Source organism: Archocentrus centrarchus, chromosome 23 (genome assembly GCF_007364275.1).
Source record: "Archocentrus centrarchus isolate MPI-CPG fArcCen1 chromosome 23, fArcCen1, whole genome shotgun sequence".
Classification (NCBI taxonomy): Eukaryota; Metazoa; Chordata; class Actinopteri; order Cichliformes; family Cichlidae; genus Archocentrus; species Archocentrus centrarchus.
Genome location: NC_044368.1, coordinates 13,196,876 through 13,218,171, shown reverse-complemented (window position 1 = coordinate 13,218,171; position 21,296 = coordinate 13,196,876). Strand labels below are relative to the sequence as shown.

At 41.5% G+C, this 21,296-nt stretch overlaps 1 protein-coding gene across 1 annotated transcript; it reads left to right on the top strand.

Moving 5' to 3' along the window:
• The first annotated feature begins 2,327 nt into the window (after positions 1-2,327).
• Positions 2,328-18,488, top strand: rassf8b (Ras association domain family member 8b). Its single transcript, XM_030720708.1, has 9 exons — positions 2,328-2,632; positions 12,707-12,863; positions 15,084-15,434; positions 15,559-15,764; positions 15,894-16,097; positions 16,273-16,347; positions 16,619-16,741; positions 17,406-17,532; positions 17,892-18,488. Exons 2-9 carry the CDS (start codon positions 12,752-12,754, stop codon positions 18,005-18,007), a joined length of 1,314 nt encoding a protein of 437 aa, XP_030576568.1. The 5' UTR covers positions 2,328-2,632; positions 12,707-12,751; the 3' UTR covers positions 18,008-18,488.
• Positions 18,489-21,296: the final 2,808 nt, after the last annotated feature.

Sequence of the window (21,296 nt, the reverse complement as noted above, 5' to 3'; positions counted from 1 at the left end):
TGAGACATGAAGACTTGAGGGCTCAGTAGAATTTTAAATGAGGACAAAGACAAAGTCTTTAAAAGAAAATTTTCTGTAAAATGAAACATGTTGCTGTCCGGATAGAGCAAGGAAAAATCCCTGCAGTGCATTTTCCACTTAATGTTGCAATTATGTAATATTTAAAGCAGCAGGGCGCGTGATATAAACACACTTTTTTAGCATTATTTATGGTGTGCATACTGATAAGGAAACTAAACTCATTTTAGGTGTTTTTGACTACATCTGCCGCCAAACCTTCAGTAAGTCCGTCAGCCTGTGTGCTGTGCATCGTAGCATTGCCAAAACACACAGAAATGTGTTTAAATTCCAGCCCAAAGTTTGCAAAAATACCAGTTATGTAAGCCTGTGTTTTAGGGGCATGTGTGACATTTGGAAGCTGATATTTGGAATATTCATTCCAGATCATTTGACAACATGGGGCAGCCTCCAATCTGATTAAAATGTATGTCAGGTGATTTAAAAAAAAAAAAAAAAAAAAAGCAGTGAAACACACATACACAGGACTTTAACACACTTTTTTCTAAGATCAAAACACAGCTTATCTCAGTAATGGTTCATTTCAAATCGATCATTTTAATATTAATACACTCACAGGACACATAAACCCTGTAGTGTGGTTGATCCTCATTAACCAAACTAAATCCCTGATTTAAATTTGGTCAGTGTTCCTCTTGTACACCTCAGCACCTTTTCCACAACTGAGATCCAGTTTTTACCACTTGCACATGTGCATGTGCAATCAACCATGGATTTCAAACTTGTGCAAATGTTGTGTCAAACTGATGTGTCCTTCATGCTGAGGATTTGTATTGGTCATGAGAGCTGCGTCTCCAGCTACAAGCCAGAGACATAAGTGTTTTCAGTGGAACTGTCCACACAAAAGGCCAGGAGCATACTGGTTATTTTTTCTGACACACTCAGGATTGTGCATCATCAATCTGTCCCTCAGGTTAATACATGCAATACAGAGTTCTGCTCCTGAAGGGAAAACTCTTGGCAGATAGGATCTGAACTGTAGCACAAGCTATTGTGCACCCACACACTTTTTTTTGGCCTACACCAACGCAATCTTTGACCTTCACCCACCTTACTCATTAGACTTGGCTCCCTGTGATGCCGTCCGCTTCCCTGAGATGAAATTCAGGTTGAAGGGTTGTTGTTTTGGCACAGTGGAGATGAAGCATGTATCGCAAATAAAACATTGCATGGAGATCTAAACATAGCAGGTGTACTGGATTGCTCAAGACAGCCTTCAAGGGGATGGCAGCAACATTTTTTTTTTTATGGCCAGAAATATAGGTTAGGTTTTTCTGCACTGCACGGAGATGCTTTTTGTGTGGAAACTTTTCAAATATAAGTTATCGATCTGGAAAGTTTGAGTCTGTGAAAATCATTCCAACTAGGAAGCAGAAGCAGTACACTTCATACATCAAGGTGAAAGATTAGTTTGTTGTGATGGCTCTACAGTCTTTCTTGATTGCACACATTAACCAAAACTGCAGAACAAACTGTACCTCGTGCTAATGCAGTAGCATTTCATTCAGTAAGTGTACTAAGACCTGGTTCTTAATCTTTCTTTTCTTTTCTTTTTTGTAACCCAGTATATTAGTAACCTGCAAGATGGTTCGTGAGCTCATGCTACATTTCAATTTAAGACATTTAGGTTGTTTTGTTTTGTTTTATGACACACAAACAAATTTGGAGCCAATCTGCCCAACTTATAAAATAAGTTGATGTTAATAGTTAATTCATACTTTAGTGCACATATACAGTAGGCTATGTCCACCTCTTTTCCCCTCCTCTGTATGGCTACTGACAGGCTCCACAGGAAAAGATGCTCAAGTATTAAAAGCTGAGTGTTTTTAGTCTTCAAGTACTGCTGGAGGGGACCAGGACTTAAAACTGCATAGTTGTACTTGAACATGTTGCTCTTCAGTGTACTCTTTAATAGCTTTGAGTGTAATCATTTTTATTATTATGTCTTATTTTTACTAAATGACACTGTAAACTGTAAAATCACTGCACTTTTCATTCTGATTGAGGTGTTTTTATTTTGTTTGGGCTTTAAAAGCGACAGTCGCGAGAATACGTAAATATGTTACAGTTGTGCAACTCTGATTTTTTTTTATTTTTTTTTCCCTGCACTATAAACACGTTTTATTCCCATCAGAACACTCCATGTAACTGAGAAGGTCTTGGTCCATTTGCGTAGCCGGTGCGGTGCAGCTTTAACCGGTCCATCATGCCTTGCGGTGTCCTAGTTCTGTTCCGATCGTGATTTACACGTGAGGTCTCCCTCACTGATGGGCAGAGCAGGCAGAGCAGCAGATGTTGAAAGCCCCTTGTAGGATGTCCGATGACCGGACGGACTCGTGTTTACGTCCACTCGGGTTTCTAGAAGTGGCGGGGATGCGCGCACACCGTTAAACTATGATGCAGGCGCGGATCGGCGTGGAATAAACTGGGATCTCCCTCAAGTGGCCCCGCATAGCATGACGAGGAAAGTATTGGATTTTATCCCAGAGAGAAATACGGTGGCTACAGAACAGCGGGAGAGTTACAAATGCTCCAAGACTGCGGCTGTAAAGAGGTATGTTGTCGCGTTTTGCACAGGACTAAACGCGGCGGATGCGTCAGTCACGCCAACATTTAAAAGCTGCTGCCCTTTAAAAAAGCTTGTAGACTATCAGAAGGCTCTGTTTCATAAGTTCACTGTAGGCACCTTTTGTGTTAAAGCCCGTGAGGACGACAAACACTCAAGAGGGGCTAAAATAATCAGCTGCAGTTGCGTAACTTTATTTGACAGATTTATTCATGTTGCTCTCGTCCTCCTTTCCAAAGAATTATAACAATGAGTATCTTCCATCGTCAGTCGGTGTTTTTGGCAGAAAATACCAGATCCATGAGCCAGCAGGAAGTGAGTTAGTGGTCAGTGCGTGAGTGGATGTGTCCGCTGAGCCCTGCGATGATGAATCTCTTTATAGAGTTGGGCTATGAGCGCGCACTCAGCAGCGGTTTTAATCAGAGTTCCTTCAACTGAGTCATGCAGCTCCAGCACACATGAAGAAGTCCTTGAAGCAGACGTGTGACTGACGCAAGGGTAAAATGTTTGTAATAAGAATACTTTGCTGTGAGGAAAAACAAATTAAAGTCATATTTAAGAATTCTTCCTCTGCTACTAAACTGTTGTTGTCTGATCTGCTGGCAACTGCCTGAACAGTCTGGCACTCGCAAAATCCCCACCCTGCCTGATACTGCATGTCTTAAAGGCTGTTTCTTAATGATGTGCGTTGAGGGTTACTCCTTTTGATAAACTACTACACAGATTTTTATTAACAAAATGAAATGGCTATAATAATAATAATAATAATAATAAACTTCCATTATTTAAAAAAAAAATCTACATTTGGAATGTCCAAAGATTTAGTTACCCTCATATGACAATGAAAAATAGCAAATCCCAATCAAAAGTGACCCCAAAAGAGGTTCTTATGCCAACCAAGCCCCATTAACTTTCCCTCAGCTATATTCATTCCCAGTTGCTGTATCTGTATTTGCCTGAGAGGTCAGAACCTTACTGCCCAAGTGGAAGACTTGTAACAGACTTTACAGTGTAAATCCAGTCCACCTTATCTTTCAGCAGACTCCCCCTCCCACCACCTTGTGGTCAGTTAAGCCGCAGGTCTTACGGGGTTAAAGGCTTATTGTCTTCAGCAAGCTGATTAGTTTTAACTTTTGAAACTGCAAGAGGGCACTTTGGTCACTCTGCTTCAACATGCTGATTTTTTTTTTCTCCCCCCCTGTGTGCTACAGAAGTGGTGACAAAAACCTGCCCACTGTCTTTAAAATATTACCCACAAAATGGTGCATATTGAATCCACGCGAACACCGCTGCTTGCTTGTTAACTGGAAACTCTGACATTGTTTATTACACAGCAGATGATTGATGGTACCTGAATGCAAACTGTTCTGAAGCTTTTCACTCGGCCTGTGCGAGTTTTCGCTGAACATGCAGCCACCTCGCTGTCTTCAGCTGACAAAGTTGAAGTAATCTCTAAAAGATGTGCGCATTAAGCTGCACAGGAGGCTAAAAGGTGTAGGTTTCATTTATAGATTGCAATATGCATCAGTTTTAGGAGGACCACTGTGTTCTCATGGACTCTTAAAAGTATTACAGTATATTAGTATATGAGTAAGGAGAAGCGAGGAGGCAGAGTGGGATACTACTGTATAATATGAAGGCTGTGTGCCAAGTTAAAAAGCACAAAGTCATGAGTAGATTGCTGCATTCAAGGGCCTGTGAGCCTCCAGGATGCTCAAGAACAGTAACATCTTGTCTGAGGACGGAGGTCGAAATGTAATTTCATTTAGCTTTTGTATCTGGATTAGCTGCTGACGTTAGCGTTGTAGCGTTCCTGTTGCTCAAAGCCAGAAGAAGGCTCTGGGTTCAAACAAGGTTGGCTTGTGCATTTCTTGCATTTCTTCCAAAAATCCAAAGACATGCATATTAGTTTAATTGTTCATTCTAAATTGGATGTAAATGTGACTGTGGGAGTGAGTGCTGGTGACTTTTCCACTTCTCACTGTATTTTCAGCTGCAGGCTTCAGTCCCTGCAACACTTGCAAGATAAGAATCTAAGGAAGTGGATGGATATTAGCAGGGCAGTTGTCGTCCCCAGAGGGTTAATCCTCTAAACATTGGTAACATTCTGACGTTTAGTTTTGAATGAGCTGACTAACACAGCGAAAACCTTTGACCTTCAGCTCAGATTATAGCTGCCACCTAAAATCTGAGCTGGAGGTATGTGTCTGTCAGCTGGATTTGCAGTTTCACAACTAATTTGGGAGTCACTGTGGGTCATTTAGGCAATTTACACAAGTGCGAAGTGAAAACTCGAGTTCAGACTTCCAGTGTGGGAGACATCTTTTGTGCAGATGTTACGGGCCCCAGGAATGGTGCCACCATAACAAAAATGAAATCCCTGCAAATACAGGTAATGTTCAGGAGCAATGAAGACGCAGTGCGCTCGGTTTGCCTTCCAGATTGCATCTGTTTCACCCCCTAAAGCAACCGGGGTGCATCTTCCCTGGAATCAACAGTTCCACCTGAGGTGTTGCTCCAACTTTACTGTCCTTCTGTATAGTCCATGTTGCACAGTAAATCATCACAAATATTGGTCATGTTTCCAAAAATATTTTGAGTCCTTGTTGCTGTAAATCACAGATAAGCAAATTAAATAAATGAAATGAACAGATTAGCACAAAAGTGGCCACACATTTTGGGTGTGCCACACAGAGCCTGGACATTTTTATTAGGAGTCATTTGTAATTGTAAGCAGGTCATGAAACTTTATGGAAAAAAATCACATGAGAGGTTATCTATTTGGTGTGACTTAACCAGCTAGAACTAGATAATATCCATCAGAAGACCATTTCTGAGATGTTCCAGCAACACTCCACTACGAGAACCCGAGAACCCCCACTGCAGCGCACACCTCCGTGTTTTCTCGCAGCCCACGTTCAAAGGAGACAAAGAGGAAGTGACAGGAAAGCACGGGCTGCTTCTTAATTGTTGCCGATTGTGTGGTCTACTTTCCCAGACCGTACCCTCCAATCACTCCGGTCAGCTGTGTAAGGCCTGGACAAAGCCTGAGCTGTGTTGCCATGGTGAGGGATTGTTTGCATCCAGTCATGCTGCTAGCCATGTGGACTCACGCATGCACACTACAGCGTGCTCTTTTGTTTGTGCGCCGCTTGTTTCAGTGGATCCCCTCCTGCGTCCACAACCTCCTTGCTTCGTGAAAAAAATCGGCATCGTCTGTTGTTGAACTGCTCACGACTGCTGCCCCTTGAAAATCTCATCTACTGAATGCCATGTCTCCATAAGTAATCCCATTTTTGACTGACACTCGTGTTCTTTAAAAAAATATGTACTAACATGCTGTTTGTATTTGACATTTCAAAGCACATCTGCAGGTTTAATTTGATGTTTGATGGTATTTGCTGCAACAATATTGAGTCTGTTAAACCATAATGTAGCAAAAGGCAAGAAATGAACTGTTAGGTTTGCATATCGCATTTAAATTCTAACTTTAAGTTGGTGTGAAATTAAAAGCTTTTGTTTTACACTTTTCAGCCTGTTCCTTCAATTCCACTCTTATTGAGCTTTTAGCTGCATTTTCGTGCTGATGCCTTACACGAGCTACCGTCCGTGTTTGAGGAAATATAAATAAGAAGCCTGGACTTCTCGCACTGCATCCCCTCCCGAGCTCTGCCTTCCTCTGGCATCCTGAGAATGAAACTTCAGGGGAGGCAGACTGGAGTCATAACTAAGTTTAGCTCAATGGTTCATAGCCCAGACAACACAATATTTTTCATGTCTGAAACCAAATGGCTGCGGCAGAAGTTGTCTGAGAGCAAGGATTTGTACTGATGACTGCAGCCTTTCCTTCCCACAGCAGTCATTTTCAATCTTTTCGAGCATTTCCTCGGATTATGACCAAAATGAATACAGCATTTTCTGTGCCGGGTATGTTCTGTCTCCGTAGTTCTCTTCTGATCCCTTCTGAACACTGGTGTTTATATCTGCTTAATATCCTATGTATTATGCAGTATGTTGTTCCACTCACTGAAGGAAAATATAAGTGAATGCAAACACAGAAAACTCAAGTAACACAAAAACCATCTAATAATCTAAATTTGCTTTTTCAAATAACAATCGAAGCTGTTACAATAAGCAGAAAGCCGCTTCTCAAATGGATCTAAAGGAAAGCACACACATTTCAGTCTTCAGTCATATAAAATAGAAAGACAATGAATTATCAACAGTAACTGTTTATACCTGAGTACCAAATGTCATTGTGTCGGGTCCCTGAGATATGTTTTAGGTTTTAGAAAGTTTGGTGGGTGAGGTTCTTACAAAGACAGAAGTGCTTTAAGTTAAATGCTAAATCAATTTTCAAGAAGCCATATTACATATATCGCTATATAATAAAAAAAAAAAAATGCAGAATCAGTGTGTGTAAAAACTAAATATACCCCATCATTCAGTAGTTTGTAGAACCACCTATAGCAGCAGTAACTTGAGGTAATTATTTCCTGTATGACTCTATCAGTGTCTCACATCATTGTGGAGGAATTTTGTCCCACGCTTTTCTACAGTGTTCCTTCAGTTCGTTGAGGTTTGCAGGCATTAGTTTGTGCACAGCTCTCTTTAAAGTCCCACCACAGCATTTCAATCAGGTTGAAGTCTGGACTTTGACTGGGCCACTGATTCTTTTCTTTTTCAGCCATTCTGTTGTAGAAATGCTCCGTTGCTTGGAGTCATTGTCCTGTTGCATGACCCAATCTCACCCAAGCCATCAGACAGATGGCCTCACATTTGACTCAAGAATACTTTGGGAAGATAATCAGCTGTCATAAATGCCTTCCGCTTGTGAATAATATTTCTCACTGTGGAATGATGGACTTTAAAATTTTTGGAAATGGCCTTATAACTTCTCCCAGATTGATCAACACCTGCTTCTCTAAGATCATTGCTGATGTCTTTCCTCCTCGGCATTGTGTTAACACACACCTGAATGCTCCAGACCAGCAAACTGCCAAAACATCTACTTTTAAAGAGGTGCTCACACTTGCAGATGATCAGTTAATCAAGTGTATTATCAGCACCTGGCTGATACTTCCTATGGAAGAACACACTGTGTTTACATTTTGGTTTAGTTTTTGTTAAATAATGACACAGTGCAATGTTTTGTAGTTCATCTGAGGGTGTAATTATCTCATTTTAAGACCTGTTAAGGAGCAGACTTTTATTTCCTGTTACAGAAATAGCCAATGTCAGAGAGATTTCCAATCAAATCTGCATGTTTAGTGGGTGGGTTGAAGAGTTCGGAGGAATTTTGCTGAATGAATTATTGTGTGAAGTTGAATCATTGAGTCATTTTTATTTTTTTAACTGTGACTAATATAAGAAGAATATCCTGCACCTGCACGTCCTTTCCCAGTCATTATGACTGTGCAGACGTGTGGCTCGCTGAGCACGTCTAAATATGGAAGTATACATTTACAGCGAAGCTGAACCAAAATAGAAACCCATGTCGCAGCATACTAATTTGTGTATACTCGCCTGTATGATTTATTAATTCACACGCTGGCAGTGGCAGCATCAAAGTAAATGTGATTTAGATTAAAGACACAGCCAGGGAGGAAATGGAAATTGCATGATGCAAATTCAGAGCAGTAACAGCAATGGCTGCAAAAAGGAGAGGGGGAAACGTGGTCGGGGTGGCTGAGGCAAGTCTCTGTAGGAATTAAGGCGCTGGAACTTATCAGCAAGGAGGAAAAGAAAATCGAAGCTTGTTTCTACAAGGTGACAGACTTCATAGTCCATGTTGTTGGAGCAGTTGTGAAGAGAATTCAATTAGTTATTGACTCTGGACAGTTTGTTGTTCTGACCTTCAGGTTTCCAGGTCAGAGCTTCAGTAACCTGTTACCTTCAGCTCATAGCTGTGCGATGGTGATTCAAGATAACGGCTGAGAGTGTACTAACACCAATGCTATTATTGATTATGGTCATATGGTTCAGTGCTTTATTGGTCCCCTTATTAATTCTTCATCAACTTTACATGTGGGGGGGGGGGGGGGGAGGTTCAGATAAGTCAGATATAAATGTTTGCATGTGACTTGGGTACAAAATCTCCACTGTCATGAGTTTGACATAATGCCCAGCTTTCAGAGTGCCACCGTTCATAACATCTTGAACTGTGATTACTTATGCGGCATCTAAGTTGTTGGAGTTTTATTGTTTTGGGATCAAAACTATAGGGACTATAGACTTGACTAAAAAAGATCTGAGCATCTGCTCCTGCACAGCTGCCTGCTCCTATGGTACTATGTGTCGCTGCTGATAAAAGCAAGCATCTATCAGCATATGCTGTTTGTGTCAGGGGAACCGTAAGAGCCTATGAGTAAAGGCATGAAAATTCATCAAAAGGATAGACCCAGGAAGCATGTTAGCGAGGTCAGTTTTAATCTAATATTTTCTAGTTTTTGATATCTTATTTGATATTTTTTGCAGCCCTCAGTCTGTCTGTAAATGCGGCCTCCAATTATGAATCTTGTAACTGAACATAAGTACTAGTTTAGTGGGAACGATGTTGCAGTCCTGAAAAGATGCTGTCCCTGCCGTGCCGGTTTTATGTCAACGTTTATAATTTTTTAGAATTTTGTAAAAGTACATTTATGATCCCCAATGTTAACTGTCCAAAAAAAAAAAAACTAACTCATTCATTTTTAATGTCTCACAAGAAAGTCAGCTGTTTCAATATTAACCATAAGCTGTGATTTGATATACTTATAATAAATGTATCACGGTGGAGTGAATTAAATCAGTACGTCTCACACAGAAGTGCTCAGAAACTGTGTGTGCATATTAGTGTGAGCATAGTATCATAAACGTGTGCAACAGATTATCATGTGTGCGTCAAAGTGGCTTTTCCTCGTAGGTTAAACCTCGGTGTAATTTGGATGTTGCTCATCATAATAAACATTTAGTTTATTATAAACATTTCAGCCTCAGTTGGATTCTGTCATTGACTTTATGCAGCTCCCTCTTTGCAACCAATTTCACTTGGCAACAGCCAGTAACCACTCGCCAACCGGTTAGGGAGTATGCAAGGTATTCGTCTCAAAAATGTTTGCACTCCTTCTTCAGGCCATCTAAACCTCCTACCTGTAATTTGATCTTACTTGGTTTTCATTGCCCCCCTTTTTCTTATTGTCTTCTTTCCATTCCCCCAAGCTTCTGAGCTCTTTACATGAGAATAATCACATTTACTGGATCTTTCTCAATTCAAATGCATCCTGTCTAATGTAACAAATCACCCAGCTTCCCTCAAAATGCAGGCCATGCCCATAACAGACGCCTTCAGAGCAGAGGAGTGTGCAGCATCGTGCAGCCTCTGTAGAAAAAGCCCTCCAGGGGGGGTCCAGTAGTTAAATTGGAGCTGGGATGGGATTCCCATTCCAGCTGTGACGAAGATGGAAGGTGCTTAAATTGTTATCGCCTCAAGCGACATGCAAGTCAAGGATCAGAGCTGAGCTGATGGCCCAGTCAGGAGAAAGGGAGCAATGCTGCCCAGTATGGTTGCAAGACTGAGTATTAGCCACCTGCTCTTTCACTGCTCTGTTGCTCAGACTTGCCAGGCCCATAATGACTGCCTCGTTGCTGAGGCGCTTGTGTCAGCAATTTGAAATGGCTCTCATTCTGTGTGCATGTAAGCTTTCTTGCTCTGAACACCAGGAAATGAAAAATATATTGGAGGAGTCCTATTACGCCACAATTCTGGGACCGCAAGCATGTTGGTACAACATTTTATCAGCAGCATTACACAAAACCTGTTAAAAAAAACAAGGGTTGTGTGTTGTTGGGAGTTGACATCAAGTTTTAGTTCTGGTGCGCTCTTTAATGGTCGGTAAGCCGTTTAGGGAATGACTGACTAAAACAAGATGAGGAAGGGTGATTAATAATTAAGTTCACAGGATTAATTTGTGACAATTTGGTCATATTATGCTGTTGTTCCACCTGAATCTACCTATAGCTGCAGAAATGTTAGTTACATTGATTTTATGCTCAAAGAGGGGTGCAGCTCCTAAATTAGCGCTACTTCTGAGTCACTTTTGTGCTCGCCTGATGGAGTGCATGTAATAAATGTTGGCCTCCATGAACTCCTGTGGGAGACCTCTTTTAGCTGCTAGATGCTGCATTGTGTTCAGCTGGTAATGCCATTTCCCTGAATTTATTTGCTGGCTCTGTCAGTCAATAACCTGAGAACACTAAAATCATAGACTTTATATAAAAGACAGACAAAGCCTGAATGTTTTGAAAAGTGAAGCTAATGCAAAAGTGCCTTAAAACTACATTTATTTCTAATGGTCAGCAGGAGGTGAGGGGGAAAAAATAAATCAAATTATATAGAAGTTTAAGAAAATTGCCCTATTACTCACTCAGCTTGCAGCCTTGGTAAACTCTTTCTTTGAGGTTTTGCTGTGTAACTATGCATTGTCCACAGCTCAACCAACGGCATGCTGAGAAAACTCAACACATCCCTATGGCTACATGCATAACAGGTTATATATAATTTGTCTCTACATATAGAAACAATGTATTTTCTTCAAGAACTTAATCGCACACCTGAAGGCAGAAGAACTTTTTTTTTTTTTTCTGGATGCGTCATATTCTGCATTTGAAAGGGCACAAATCCTCAGCGGCTTAGAATTCTGAGCTGTTATTAATTATAAAACCACACTGTTCAGCCTTAAGATTTGTGTGATGGTGGCTCTGCTTCAAAGGTAGACCTTTCAAGCTTCCATTTCGTGCTTGACACCCCACTTGGTATGAGTGGCTGGCACCGTGCGGTGTGGGTTGCACACCTGTTTCATAACTGTCAAACCGGTGGCAATTGCATATTTCAGGCTATGATTTTTCTGGCCTGATATGAATTTCAAGCAGAAGACTTTTGCTACTGCGTTGTGTATATATTAATACCTGCAGCCTGTGCATCAGTCATGCTTCGAGCATGCTTGTGTTTCTCACAGTGCTGCTGTATAACTCACATTTGGTCTATGGTCTATTTGCACAGGGATGTTGTAAGTGAGTGAGGAGGGCAGCACTGTTTCTGTGTGCAGTCTGTAATTTTTCTCCAAGCAGTGACAACCCAACAGCTTCTCTGTGCGCCACTGTTTCAGGTAGTTACGATAACTCGAGGCTCGCTGTTGAGATTTTCCATTTTTAGGCACGAATCCTTATGGCTGGCATGTTGGAGCATTCGCTTATGCTCTGGTCAAGCACGGCCTTCTGCACAGCTGAAGAGGTGTTGGTCACTTTTGTGTCCCACTTCATCATGGTTATTAGGAACTCAGTTTGCTGGGTCCAGCCCAATATGCTGCAACATCTGTGATGTCTGTCCCACGGATCCAAACAGTAGCCTAAGGTTTGAATAACAGTGCATCTACGTGGGTCCATCGCTGAGCTATCCCAGCTGTAGAAAATTGGCTTGTGGTGTCTGAGTTATACCAAGAGGCCCTGCATTGGCACGTGAAAGTATGAGAGAGCTTTTCAGCTGTTGACTTAAAGGAATTTCCACTTAGATAACTGAATGGTGCAGATGATTTAAGGACTAAGGTATGAACAAAAAACTGTAAACTAATTATTCAAGGCCTCTTATCAGTTAAAGTGTGGCTGTTTGAGTAAAGTCCCACCCCCAAGAGCTGAGCAGGTTGTTGGAGTTTCTACAACAAGGCCTTGTTGAGGATCAGTGGTGGCTCCCAGGCCTGGCAGATCCACGAAGATCCATGTCATCTTATAAAGTAGAAAGTAATTCTGTCGAATAAAGTGTAGTGAAGTAGGATGGTCAATGTATTCCTCTGAGATAAGAGGCAAATGGAAAATGGCATGACAAAAAAGAACAAGTGCTTATACACAGTACTCTAATAAGTGCAAAGCTAAGTGCTTTAAAGCTGGGTTGGTGAATCCATTTACATACCTTTTGCTCTAACAGGGTTTCCACAGTTTCGATGCTTGGAGCCAAACATTAGTAAGCTGAATACGGCCTCGTAAAAGTACAATTTTTTTCACTGAATTTTTTGCTTTTTTGCTTTCAAGGATGCAAAATAAAACATCCATAGCGACTCCTTGTGGTGTGGAGGAATGAAGGCCATGGAGCTAAAAGTGTGGGTGGATGGAGTGCAGCGCATTGTGTGCGGGGTCACGGAGTTCACCACATGCCAGGAAGTGGTCATTGCTTTGGCACAAGCTATCGGTAAGCAAACAAAACCAAACTGACTACAACATGACTGCATTATTCTGATCGCTCTTGTTCACAGGTGGCAGATGCTTTAAAAAAAAATCTATATCTCTAGGAAGTAAAATAATATTGCTTATTGCAGCTCAGTGTCAGCACACATAAGTCCAGAAAAAGTGGTGCAAATTATATTTCGTCCTACATAAATCCACACTGGGATATACTGTGATGTGGGTTGTGGGCAATATTTGGAAGGCGAGATGCACGCAGACACTCGAGGCAATAAATGGACTGAAAATGAAAAGTGACTAGAGGGCACAAATAGATTTTCACCATAACGGGGCTCCATGAAACAAGATGAGTCATACTGCAGTCTTTGCTTTGTTGACATGTGCAGCAGAGTTGCAGAGAAATAAGTTCAGGTTCAGATTTGGCTCTTTTTCATTGTGTGCATTTGTGAATTTAAGACCTACATCCCTGATTTGTGGTCATGTATACAGATTTTTAAGATGGACAGATTTAACTTTTGATTTTTCAGAAACCCCATCGGTTAGAGTTAAAATGTGTGTCTTTCACGGTGACAGCAGAGCAAGAGTTATGGCATTCAGTGTCCTTTGTGCTCACTGTGCCTTTTGTCCTGGCCAGGCTGCTTTGAAGTGAATGGCTGTGGTGATGAATGCACTTCTTTTTATAAGGACCCTTAGTGTGGATGAAGGGGGGTTGACGGTGCAGTGGGCAGTGTTTTCTCTTATCTTTGTGTACAGATACAAATACAGGAGGCACGCACAAAAGACACTGAACCCCGTTCTTTGGCCAACACAATCAGTGTTTGTTGAGTTGAATTTTCCCACTGCGTTAGACACTGTGGTAAAAATCCTTTTTATATCTGCCAGTGGTGCACCCCCGTGGAAGAGTTGTGAAAGAAGACCTTTGTCAGTCTGTTTTGCAAAACACATTAAACTTTATTTTGATCATTTTTACAAGGCTGGATCGCTTCCTTCTGAGCTTCCACAGGGTGTTTACTCTGAGAGCATGCAACGTGTATGGCCTGAAACATCTCAGGCCATACACCCAGCTACAGATTTGTTTAATGGATATTGAGTAGCTGAACCATTCTCAGGCACTGCCCTTGTTGATGTTTCTGAGTAAATATTTAAAACTGAGGGATCACTATGAAGATAAATATGTTGCAAAATGTGAGGACTTGTGCAGAAATGTGCAGGAACAACATGCATTTTGAAAATATACTGAGAGCTACAAACTTATAATTCAAATTGTATTTATATTTAGCAGAATGAAGTTACTGAGGAAGACTCTGGTTTAGTATAATTTAAAGTGTAATGTCCTGATGTCCCTGAGTGACAGTCCTGTGGTTCAGAGTGAGGGCTCAGAGGTAAACTAACAACTGCCAGCACTGGGGCAAACTGAGTGAGGAGACACTGTTGACATGTGGACTGAATGTCTGTCAAATATCTAAGCTCTAACTAATGTCACAGCACACTGATCAGTGTATTTATAGCTAGTTAGATAACACTGTTATCAATAGCCAAAATGCTCATTCACTCCCGTCTTTACTGCTGCACCTAATGAGGGATTTCTGGTGTCTGTGTTGATTTACTCATTAATCAGAGTGCTAATGTACTAAAACGAAGCTATGAAGGTGGGGGTAAGAAGCAGCCAGGTGCTACTAATCAAATGCTCTTGATTAACTGATTATCATCAAGCGGGAAGTTTTGGCAGTTTGCAGGTCTGCAGCATTCAGGTGTGTGTTAACACACAATCTTCCCAGGAGTGGACACCCCAGCAAATTCACCCCAATGTCTGACCGTGCAATGCTCAGAGAACCTGCAAAAAAAAAAAAAAAAACCCTAGAGACTCTACAGGTCTTCTCCTCAGTCGGCCTGATGATGAGTGTTATGGGGTTATGCTTAGGTAGCAGGTGCTCCTACAAAACACTTAACACGCAAGCAAAACTTGAATTTCACCATGTTCTTGTCCTTTTCACTCACAAATAAAAAAAACTGTTTGAATGCTTTTGCTATGTAAATGCTGTCTTAACTTGAACCTGTAGAGTATCATGTGCTAAAGGGTTAAATTATTGAATTTTCCAGCTGAGCCCCATCCGAACCGTGAAAAGAGCACAGAGAAAAAAAAACCCTCTAGTGGGATTCCACTGATTGTGAAAAGCTGTCATGAAATGTCAGGACCTTTTTAACTACTTTTTAAATTTTGTCCCAGGACGGACGGGCAGATATACTTTGATTGAGAAATGGCGGGAGACGGAACGTCACCTGGCTCCACATGAAAACCCTGTGGTGTCCCTCAACAAGTGGGGCCAGTATGCCAGTGACGTGCAGCTCATCCTCCAACGAACCGGCCCGTCTGTCAGCGAACGGCCAAATTCTGAAGGGCTGGCTCGTGTCCCAGAACGAGGTCTATACCGCCAGAGTCTCCCGCCTCTGGCCAAGCTCCGCCCGTCAGGGACAGACCGGTCGCTCAAACGAAAAGAACCCAAACGCAAATCCCTGACCTTCACTGGAGGTGCCAAGGGTCTGCGGGACATATTTGGGAAAAGCAGAGATACTGATGGTAGTGTGTTTACTTCAGTTTGTTTGTTAAATCTTACTGGTAACCTTAACAGTTGTTTATTTGCTAGCTGTCATCAATCCAATTTCCTTTTTTTAATGTCTTCTCCTTTTGTCTGTGCATCTAGCCAAACAGTCCCAACAGCACGGTGTGAGTTTGAACCTCAGCAGAGTTGGAGGAGGCGGAAGAGCATCTGTACCTGGGAGTCCTGCCAGAGAGCTGAGCAGACTGGTGCAGCTGCAGAGAGACAAACTCCAGGCCCTGGAAAGTCGCCTGCTGGGTTGTGAGGCTGAGCTGCGAGACTGGGAGGAGGCCACAGGCGAGGCCAGTGATGTGAGTAAAACCACAGCTGCCAGTGCAAATTACATATGTGCAGATCTTCAAATCATCTGCACCCTAAACCCTCGTGTCTTCCATTAATTTTTACATCCCTGCATCATGTTTTAATCCCATGGCTTACAGGAAGGAAACTTGGAGGAAGAGCTGCTGCTTTTAGAGCAGCAGGTGAGGAGGAATGACGCTGAGGTGGAGGAAGAGGAATTCTGGGAGAATGAGCTGCAGATCGAGCAGGAGTGTGAGCGGCAGCTGCGGCAACAGTTAGCCGAGCTGCAGGGCCGTGTTCGCGACTGCGAAGCCAAGCTTTCGGAATACATAGCTCGCATACAGGTGAGCTTGGCATCATAGAGAAGACGCCTGATTTCACCACCTGTTTTAGTGGTTTTATAAACAGCATGAAAAATGGAACCTCGCTGTGGGCTCTACAAATGTCAGTAAAACATAAACACGCTGCTGTAACTGTAGAAGGAAACTGGAAAAAAAAAAAAGATTATTTACTTTTCAGAGCATGGAGGCAGGCCTGGAGCAGGAGCGACTGCAGCAGGAGGCTGAGCTGAAACAAAAGGTCAATGAGGAAGAGGTATATTCATTCAAAAATTAACATTTGGCACTTTTTACATATCACATTGTAAAATTTATTGCCAGGCTTTTAATCAGACATAAAGGTGTTTAAAATTTGGTGCTGCTGTTGAGGAACGCAGATGGATAGTTTTCCACAGCAAAGAAACTTCAATTCAAAGCATGAAAGAGTCCTCCTACATGGTTCAGCTTCTTTGTTTTTTTCCCCCATTTCATCTGGAAAATTGTGATGAGTGCTGGCTTCTTGACTTCCCTTCCACTCTGGCTTTCAGGTGCACACCCAGCTGGAGAAAGTGAGGGCAGAGTTGGAAATGCAGGGCCAACAAACAGCACGGCTGGAGAACAGCTGCAGGGCGTTGGAGCGCTCACTCAGCCAGTCGGGCAAGAGATTACAGGTTAGCTCGCGCTCAACTGTTCAGTGTTTTTAAGTTGTTTATTTTAAAGCACCCCTGACATTTTGTTAAAAATATGGTATTCCTAATAACTTTAGAAGAAGGCTGATTTCAGGAAAGAGAGTTTTTAAAAAATCTTATTAAGAAGTCAGACATCTTTTGGCTCCGCTGCTGCTGGTTTAAAAATTTAGTCCTCGGCGCACAGGTGGAGCCGTAGAAATCTAAGCTCATTAAGTTGTGGGCAGTGAAGCGAAGCCTTATCTCTGGCTTGCAGCGATGCGCAATGGATCCTTGCCTGCATGTGTCCTAGTATGAAGTAGGGCGAGGTCCAGTAAGATGTAGGAAGCATGAGGTAATGAGAGGAGGGAGGGAATTAGCAGCATTCTTTGCCTGATTAAAGAGGGGCCTGAATAAGTACGCAGTTCGCTGCCTGGAGTTGTGTAATCATCTGGCAGCTGATACTTTTCTTTAGTTGTCTCAGCTACACTATGACATCTGGAGAGATCCTGAGCAGAACATCTTTCTGTTTCCATTTTCACCTAATAACTTCATGTCCATTACTGTAACTTCCTGTACTAAAAAGCTTTGGTAGTCTTTGGATTTGTCAGTGTACAGTCCTTTTATCAGCCAAGGCATACAGTTCATTTTGTTATTTTTCCCTTCACAGGAGAAGGAGCAGGAACTGGAGCAGCTGACAAAAGAGCTTCGACAGGTGAACCTGCAGCAGTTCATTCAGCAGACTGGTACCAAGGTCACTGTGCTGCCGGCTCAACCTTCGGGAGAGAGCAACAGTGGTATAAATACACACATGCACTGACAGAAACTCTACAATATCACCACTTTCTTGAAAACGTTTAGTTTTATTGCAAATCCTCTTGTTACATGCGCATGGTCACAGTGCCACCTTATGGTCAGGGGTGAGGGCCACAGCAGCTTGAACCTGTAGCCAAATTACATGGACCAGCTATGAAATACTGAATGGAATACCAAAGGGAAAATCCCCTGTTTTTTCCACATAGTAAACTTAATTTCTTTTCATTCTTTAATGGGGGTAACTTTACTAAAACTCACATCAGTAAACTGATACTGAATAGCCACTAGTGTGATGCCACCCTTCATGGCTAACTAACCTTCATTTTTTTTTGTGCTCCAGGGGCAGAGGGCGGCTCTCTGAAACGACTTGGCTCTTCCCGTCTCTTACCCAGTGACCTTCGTGCTCTTCAGAGCGCCGTCTCCTCCACCCTCAACCCTGAAGGCATCTACGTTTGACCCTTAACTTGCCAGGAGACATTTTTTGTGGTGGTGGTGGCAAGGCAGCTTCATGCTACACACGGAAAACCCAAGAAATGACTCCACAAAATGCTTAGATGCTTTTTACAAGGCAGCGGAGCGGCACCTCAGTGAGGAGGGTTTTTGCAAAAAAAAAAGAAAAAAAAAAAGGTGCAACAAGAAAACTTCCACTGCCTGCTCTTCACTGGGACTCGACTCAAACTGATGTCATTATCTACCATTTAACGCCCGGTCTCAGCTCGTATGAGTGAGTGATTATTACTGCAACAGCGCCATTTTCTCTACATACCAGCTAATGTGTTTTTTGCAGTTATAGGCACACACAGTCATTTATTAGTGGAGTGATTCCCGTTAAATAGTGCAGAAAAACTTTAACGTGTGCTGTAATAATGAGAGGATGTCAGGATGCAGTGTTTTGACATATATGTACTCATATACATATAAAAAAAATAATAATAGATGCATGAGCATGCACAAACAGTGATTCCACACCTGTGCTGTAAGCGTAGCCATATCTGATTGCCTTAAAACTAGATGTCAGTAAATGTAATATTGAAACAGAACTCAAGGTAGCTGCTGAGCACTGTGCGCAGTATGAATTTGATAAAATGCGTCAATTCAGGTGATTCCTCGTCATAGTAACTGATGTCAGTTTAACTACACACTGGGTGAGTTTTTTTTTGTTTGTTTGTTTTTTTTTTAACATATCTTGATTTGAATGGGAAGTAAAATGGCCTCATATAATGTACGTATATAAAAAGACAGTAATGGAAAACCCTTACATATCACGAAATATATCTTAGAGGCAGCGTTATAAGAAGGTGCCTGTAATCTGGTCCATATTAAGCTGGTATTGTGCAGGAGGCATGCATCTCTTTTACGTTTCTTTCCTTGGCAGAAACAAGCTTCCATACCTATGAAAAATATATATTTTTTGCTCTCCATAAGTTAAGAATTTGGTTTCTTATCTTGACATTTCAAGTTATTTTCTCAATTTTGAGATATTTTCTCAGAAGTTTGAGTAAGTGAGTTGAAATTTTGAGATGGGAACCTGAAATTGTCACTCACAGATGACTTATGGATGATTTATGCAAAAGAAAAGAAAAAAGTGGCAGTGGCGGAAACAAGCTTCCGTACATGGGTGCAAATTCAGGCTGAAATAATTCATCACTGTGGCCACCAGGTGGCAGCAAAACATCTATTATTCAGGTGGGTGAAAGGCTCCTTAAGTGATGTGATTAGTGCGCATTTGTGGTTCATATACTGTATTGTCTTTGCAACAAAGCCTCTGCACTTTAGCTTTAAGTGCACTAAGGTGCCACAAGTGTTTGATGTTTCACTGTGTTCATTAAGCAGGGACACACACACACACACACACACACACACATCAAAATAGCATCCTGTGATTTCTAACAAACTTAAGATGTCTTATATGAACCAAAGCTAGTGTCACACAGAAAATGGTTAGATGAATGTATTTCATTGTTTTCATGTGTGCAACTCATGCTTAATAAATGTACCAGCTTCATTCAAATGGTAGCTGCGTTGCACACAGTATATCTTTTATGGTTTGTTATTCATTCGCTGTGTTAGCTCAGTCACACAGGAGGATAAAGTTTATTTCACAGAAGACAGTATTAGAAGTGTGAAATAGAAGAAGTTAGTATGACTCTTTGTGAGACGAATTGGAGAAACCCTAACTGCTTGTGAATCCTCAGTATGGGTTCAGAAAACTCTGCTAAATTTGCAGCTGTAAGAAAAAAAAAATCAATATTGGCCCTGTTTTTTTGTTTTTTTTTTTCTTTTTTCAGCCCAGAGATAGCAGCCAAAATTTCTCACTTGCAACTTGCGGGTGCTTATTGCAAAAGTGTGTGGGCACATATAACTAAAGTTTCAGAGCAGAGAATATCACACACAGTTTAATGCTTTGAATCCAGTCTTCAGAAGAAGCGCTCTCCTTTTGTTTTTGAGCTGATTTAATTTGTGCAGCAACAAATCTTTTCTGCTCATTTACAAACCTGAATTTCCCCTCGCAGTGTTCTCTGTATGGCTAACTTCGTTTCACGGGCTCAAAATCTTATCGACTATTATTTGGGCCCGTATGAAGAAGCTGCGGATGTGTAATAAAGTGAAACCCTCCCTCCGGTGTGAAGAGCCTTGCGTGACTGTTTGCTTTGCAGTGCAGAGGTGACTGTAGCGCTTTGGGACTGTCCACTGACACAGAGGATTGCGGTGACTCCAGCTGTGACAGATGCCGCAACCTGTTAGGAAAGGAATCACATTGGCATGCCTTATTGAGAAAACAACTGTAAATTTCTACATATCACATCAATCTACGGTATGGTAGATTGAAGTTTGATATATGCAGAGTGCTTAATATGTTAGATTATAATGCTGTAGCTCAGTAGGCACTGTGTGCATGCAATAATGTGCAACTGGTTTCTTTGGTTTCCCATTTAGCAGTGGCTCCTTTTGGTTTTAGTTTCATTGTCCTTTTTCCCTTGTACAATGACAGATGAGCTTAGTAGCAAAATGGCAAAAGTTTTGCATCATTTTTATGCCTTTTTATTTAACTTTGACAAAAAAAAAAATTAACATTCATGAATGTAAAAAAGAGATGACAGTAAGTTTGCCTACATTGCTTGCATCTCTTTTATTTTCCTGTTTTCATGTTTAGAGACATTGCCAATAATTGGTGTCTATTATGCCATCAAAAGTGCATATACAAATGAGATGATGGAGCCATTATGGAAACAGCCATCAAGTGGTTTTGAAAGCTATTTAAAAAAAAAAAAAAAATGTCATGGCTCAGGGATACACACAATTACCCAGACAAGAATGGACTGAAAGTAATTATGGATAAACGTTGCTCATGATGTCTCGAGCCATTTGACAGGTTAAAGTGGTTGTTTGGTCTCACGGGGACTTCAACAGCTGTTTGACAAGTATTACATGTAGCGCAGGGTCCCAGATACAACACAACAAACATCCCCGAAGTAAGTGGTCTACTCAAAGTGAAGTGTTTCTGCTGCCTGATGATGGAGACGTACACCAGACTATATGAGGCATAATCCGGGCTTTAGTAGTCCTGTTTATGATATGCATCACAAAGCATTTATATGACCACTGTGCTGGATGGACTGCGCATATATTCCGTATATATACCGTATATTCAAAATGTTATGATTTTGTATTTTTGACTGAATTCATCAACAGTATTTTTTTTGTCAGAACCAGAACTGATTCAATTTTAGTCTTTGGGTCATCA